General features: G+C 33.7%; 1 protein-coding gene and 1 long non-coding RNA gene across 5 annotated transcripts; one reads left to right on the forward strand and one right to left on the reverse strand.

Moving 5' to 3' along the window:
• Positions 1 to 634: 634 nt before the first annotated feature.
• On the reverse strand, positions 635 to 2,159 carry LOC113327713. 4 transcript variants are annotated; one of them, XR_003349155.1, is made up of 6 exons: positions 1,750 to 2,159; positions 1,578 to 1,654; positions 1,471 to 1,494; positions 1,343 to 1,393; positions 1,188 to 1,250; positions 635 to 1,035 (listed from the first exon to the last, which is right to left on the reverse strand). XR_003349155.1 is itself a non-coding variant. In XM_026574854.1 (6 exons), exons 2-6 carry the CDS (start codon positions 1,632 to 1,634, stop codon positions 964 to 966), a joined length of 267 nt encoding a protein of 88 aa, XP_026430639.1. In that variant the 5' UTR covers positions 1,635 to 1,639; positions 1,750 to 2,159; the 3' UTR covers positions 635 to 963. The 4 variants fall into 4 exon arrangements, 3 of the variants coding, with proteins under 3 accessions (XP_026430639.1, XP_026430636.1, XP_026430638.1); XM_026574854.1 differs by having other exon boundaries at positions 1,578 to 1,639; XM_026574851.1 differs by having other exon boundaries at positions 635 to 1,039; positions 1,578 to 1,639.
• Positions 2,160 to 2,711: 552 nt separating this feature from the next.
• On the forward strand, positions 2,712 to 4,922 carry LOC113327740. The gene is made up of 5 exons (XR_003349187.1): positions 2,712 to 2,854; positions 2,953 to 2,993; positions 3,515 to 3,773; positions 3,922 to 3,987; positions 4,771 to 4,922. It is a non-coding gene; the product is annotated as an uncharacterized LOC113327740 (long non-coding RNA).
• The last annotated feature ends 789 nt before the right edge of the window (positions 4,923 to 5,711 follow it).

Here is a 5,711-nt window from a genome sequence, read left to right on the forward strand (position 1 = left end):
ACTGCAAGGCCGTGGGTGTCAACAGTTATTGATTATTTAGTTTTTCAAATTTCTTTTTAATTTGAATTTTGCAATTTCAACTGTTACTAAAACGGGACGGTCAAAAGGTCCAATAATTGCTCTACCAGATTCATTGTTTAAATGTAATTATCATTAGATGGGATCATATCTTGATTCTTTTGTCAATAGTTGATTTGGATTTCACCCAACAGTCTTCATTAATGTACTCCATTCAATACCGCCTCATGCACACCCATTTGCGCCATTATCTCCGGTTCTTTTAAATCTTATGTTACGGAACCAAATAGTTCTCAAACTAAAGAGTTGAATACTTAAATGGTAATTTGATTTGAGCCATGTCAGTTAAGCAGTAAGTAACATTAGACTAAGCACACCCATATTACGTCATTATTTCCTGTTCTTTTAAAGTTAATGTTACCAAACCAAATAGTTCTCAAACTAATGAGTTGAATAATTAAAGGGAAATTTGATTTGAGCCATGTCAGTTAAGCACTAAGCAACATTAGACTAAGCAAGGTGCCCTCCGTTTACATAAATAATCTAAACTTTTATATAAACATTAAAAATACATAGATCTTTTTCTTGATGAACATTCAAAATACATAAGACCATCTTGTCGCAGTGTAGTGCATACATTTCCAAATTTTCACATAAAACGTAAAAAATACACAGATCTGATTTTTGAAGAACATTTAAAATACATAATACGATGTTGTCGCAGTACAGTGCATAGAATTCTGCAAAGAATCTAAACACCTCTCAATTGTCGCAGCTGCTATTTATCCATTTTTAGGGTACATTTTCTTCACCAGTTTGAGAATGTAAAAGTGTTTATGAGGAGCACGTGTCTCCAATGAGGAGCACGTGTCTCCAATCTGATAATAAGTGATTCATAAGTTCTATTCATTTCATAAATAATTTTTTGGCCACAAACTTAATATTTTACCTTGTGCTTTTGTTTCCATTCACTCCCGTAATACAAACTAAGATATACCCGGTCTCCCATTTGCCGATCTTTCTACAAACATGGATAATTTGTATTAGAAAGTAGGCGATAGAAGTGTAAAATCCAAACATAAGTGTAAAGTAGGCGATAGAAATGTAATGCAGGCGATAGAAGTGTATTAGAAAGTAGGCGATAGAAGTCTGTGTAACGTGGTTTCTACCTCCGAAGTCACAACATATTTTATTTCCCCTTCCTCAGTAATGATCTGCTCGTCCTCAATGGACTGTCATCATCATAGAAATTTCAGTTCTCAGAAAGGCTTGTAATAGGATAGAAAATTTTAATAAACATATATCAAACATGAAAGAGATAAACCTTCATATCATGGAAGTCGATCAGCACACCATTTCTACATAAATACTTAATCTGCATTTCAAATTTACATTCGCATCAGATGTGAGTTTAATCATTCAAAAAATACTCTAAACTATGAGAATTTTTACCGTGTAGTCCAAGCCCATGTCCATCTGCTATTAAAAAAGAAATCGTCAGAAACAAAAGTACAAAACCCATTTAAGCCTTAAAACTTAATCAATCAATTTTAACATACCTCCCCGTATATGGATAATTGTTGTCCAAGAAGAAACCACGTTTTCCGGACGTCCATTGTACCTTATTATTATTAGACTGATAAGCATTCCATAAAGACTGACCGAAATAAGTAAGCAAGAAATAAGCACACCGATTACTGACAAATCAATTTAGAAGTTTAATAAATTTACCGCCAGGTTCTTATCAACATAGTTATCTTCTTTACTGGATAACTTCTCTGCTCTAAGGTTTTCAATTTGCAGGGCTGCGTCCCATCTCCGAATCTGTTCCTCTTCTTTGTTAAACTGCATCAGCTTTCTTGCAAATGCAATCGTACTAATTGACTTGGTGGCTTCGCTTCCGGACACTCTATTTAGCACGATTTTGGTGCACTTATGGCTCCTGTATATGTAGTTGTGCATAAATTTGAGGATCCCTATGGTTGACGAATCGGTGGACACAGACCTTAACACCACTTTCGTGCGATCACGTCTTCGATAGATATAGTTTTGCGTATATTTCACCGCATACATATCTGCTAGAAATCAGTTTCTATAGCAGTTTGGAATTTATAAGACAGAATCACAGACTGAATGAGAAACACACCGATGAAAAACGAAGACATGAGAAAAATGGTATAGCAGTTTGGAATTTATAAGACAGAATCACGTAAGTTGAGTAAGTTATGAAATGGTTTCGGCAACTGAAGATGGTAGTGGGTTGCATCCGTTTAGTTAACCGTTTATTAAAATAAAACCCTAATGGATACAAACCAACAGAGTTCAATGGACGGTAGATAGCTATCCATTTTAGTTAACCGAAGTTGCAGATTTTTTCCTGTTGGATTAAAACATCACGACCACTAATTGTCTTTCCCAAAATCCATCCCACCACTCTTTGTCTCCCCCAAAAAGACAACTGCCTCATAGTTAATTGATATTATAAGGGATAATGGTGTTTTCCTACATCGACGGCACTCTATAGTTTCGACACATAAATGACGGTCATGATGGAGCCAGTATTTTGGACGGATATCCACATTTTGGGTTTATAAAGTGCGGCCTAGATTTCTCCACATATTCTTACCCGATTACACTTTTCATATATTGTTCTGAGTTTTGTTTCCATTTCTCTTCTTATTCAGCCGTAGCCGTTTCAAAATTCCCTATCCAGCAGCAACGCTATCAACGTGAGAGGCGTTATTATTGTGTAATTAATGCCATAATAAATAAACTCTTTTCACTTTTCTTTCTTTTGTTAGTTTAGGGTTTTTTCCGTCATCGTCGACAGATCCAGGTAGAAAATACAGAAAGTTACCCATTTCCAATTTTTCTATTTGAAATTATATGTTGATGTTTTTGTTGAAGTATTTGATTTTTATTTAAATTTTGCAGGTCTTGATAATTTGATTGAAAGTTTGGTTCTCTCACAATAGGTAAGTTTATCTATCAATTGCAATTGTAGCAAGTTTACCATCTCGAATTAGTGTTGGGTAGAGTTTTGATTCCTCACAAATGCTTCCAATAGGATTATGTAAACAAATGAATATAAACTCCATCTTTGGAACTCGATTTCTTTATGAGTTTATTCCTCTCTAAGTGTTGGCACTGTTCTAGAAATTATTATAATTAAACCCATTCTACTGAGTCCAACATGATTGTATAAATGCCTGAAAGATGTCTGAGAATCTTTTAGCTTAAATACATTTCGTTAGTGACCTTGGTTTTGTTTTGCGGCATCTGTATGTCTTTTTCCTAATTTAGTTAGTTCGATGTCAGTAAATATGACTATATGTAATTCAATTTGGCTTTCTTCTTTTTTGGTTTACATTTTGTTTTTCATTTTTAAGTTGTATATGTCTTTTTAGTGTTAAATCGGCAAGAGAATTATGTTCTTTGTGTTCGGTGTTGTAGATTTGTCATTTCACCTCTTTATGGGTTTTTGATATCTTTACAGAGCCATCAATGGTGATCCTTAATTTTTCCAGTTCAATCTGTCATACTTGCTTACCCAAAAACACTGCGAGGAGGTCATTCTCACACTTTTCTTAAAGCCAAAGTATGGCCTGTGATTTACTGGTTGAGATTCAAAACTTTTGATGGGAGTTGAATACTGACTCATTTCATTTTGCGGAATACTATGTTACAATTAAATTGTATCGGACACCATTTTATACACACATCTGGCGGGTAAATGGTTCAAGGATTGAGTTGTTGTAAGTTCCAGCTCTAAACTTAAACCATACAATGATTCAAAGAAATAAAGCCCTGTTAAGTTGATTCATTTAATTTTTTATATTGGTGATTCATTTAGTTGTTAATATGAGGTCTAATTGGGTTTACTTTACCATTGCTTCTAACAAGGCCTGGGTCTTCTCAATTGTAAATCACGACCAGGATTCAACTGAATTAGCGAGAGGTGGACAACAGGTACAACTTTGTAAGGTTGTTATGTGAAAATAATTAAAGTTTGTGGGGATTTTAACAAGTGATACAAGTTTATTTTCTTTTAATATACTGCTGCACTTTTAGAGTAAGCACGTTATACCTTCCATGGGCATATCTTCATGAAATTCAAATTCTTTTCTAAGAACAAGGCAGTTGTTAACACCAGTGGATGCCTCTTTACTTGGGATCCATATTTTGCTTGAGTTCTCTGTTAACCTATTGGACATGGGTTGCGTGGCTGACTGAGTAAAATGCAAGTGTAAAAAGTAATTCGCCCATGGTAATGGATTGGCTTTTGTATTCGGTATTATAGAATCATCTACTTGCTTCTGGGTTGGTAGTTTCAGGGGTTGCATCTATAACTGTAGTTGCTCCATTGGATAAAATTAGAACACATTTGATAGTTGGGAGTAGTGTGAATTTAACAATGAACATATGATATGGGATTCCATCCACCTGTTACATTTCCAAGTAGAATGTTTTCTAATAGTTATATTACATGTAATGAAAATGGTTTTGTTTGTTGGTGCTCGATAAGTTTCAAACCCCCATCTAGCGCTATTTTGGTCTAATCCACTTGATTTTATGTGTTTGAACTTTCCGACTCTTTCATCCTTCATATCTAAGTTAGAATTTTATAAGGTCAATGTATAGACTTTTAGCAAATTGGAAATATGCTAAATTCTCTTTGAGTTGCTCAACTTTGCTGTATTTGCGTAAAGGTGCAAAAGGTTTATTTTATGGACTGATATTCTATTTTGCCAGATTACACCTCGTGATCGCAAGTGCAAGGATAGATGGAACCATGTAATTCTTAGAGATTTATGTATCAATAATATTGTAAAGAAATAAAATTTTAATTGTGTTTATTCGTCTCTACGATAAACCTATAAAATATTGTAGATTTGTTTCCTCTTTGATTGAATTCACTGTATCATTTTCATAGGATACAATGTAAATGTTGAGTCAAACGGGATGCAATATGTGAAGGCCAGATGACTCAAAAACATTGTGCATTTTTTTTTTGTGCATGTAGAAGTCATTGTGAAATTCGGTTTTGTAATTTCACAATGACTTAGCAAGTGGTTAGTTCAAATTTTTGGGTATATTTGAATGCTCATATTTTTTGATACTTCATTCGCATTTTATACACATTTGTCCAGTTTATTGCAGTTGGGCACGAAATATTACGAATTGTAAAGTGTACATCATCTACATATATATTGGCCCAAAGTTTGTTTTGCATTTCTATTGTATTAAACTATTGTATTAAAATAAGAACACACCAAGTATCATTTTCAAAAGTATCAAACACGATCCTAATCAGATAGGTCTCACGTAATGTTTTTGATTTCTAACATCAAAAAATCTTAAACACTGTTTCAGTGGAAGTTAAAATTTGAGTATAGAAAAGAGAAGATTTTTAACTAAACGATGACCTGCAAAACTGCAAAACCATAATAATTATTTCAGCAAAAATGCATTTTATCTTAGAGGAGACAAATTTCCGGAGAAAAAAAAGCACAGGATATATAGGGATAACTTACGAGCGAGATGATCATTATACGGAAATCAAATAAGGCCAAATATTAATGTTCTCTCTAAAAATGCGGGGCTAACGATTCATTAGAAGCAAAATTCAGAGATGTTAATTTTTTCTAGACATTAAAAAAAAAAACGGTTTTGAATCAACTGAAAACATTTAA

The sequence above is a fragment of the Papaver somniferum genome, unplaced genomic scaffold, assembly GCF_003573695.1.
Source record: "Papaver somniferum cultivar HN1 unplaced genomic scaffold, ASM357369v1 unplaced-scaffold_107, whole genome shotgun sequence".
Lineage (NCBI taxonomy): Eukaryota > Viridiplantae > Streptophyta > Magnoliopsida > Ranunculales > Papaveraceae > Papaver > Papaver somniferum.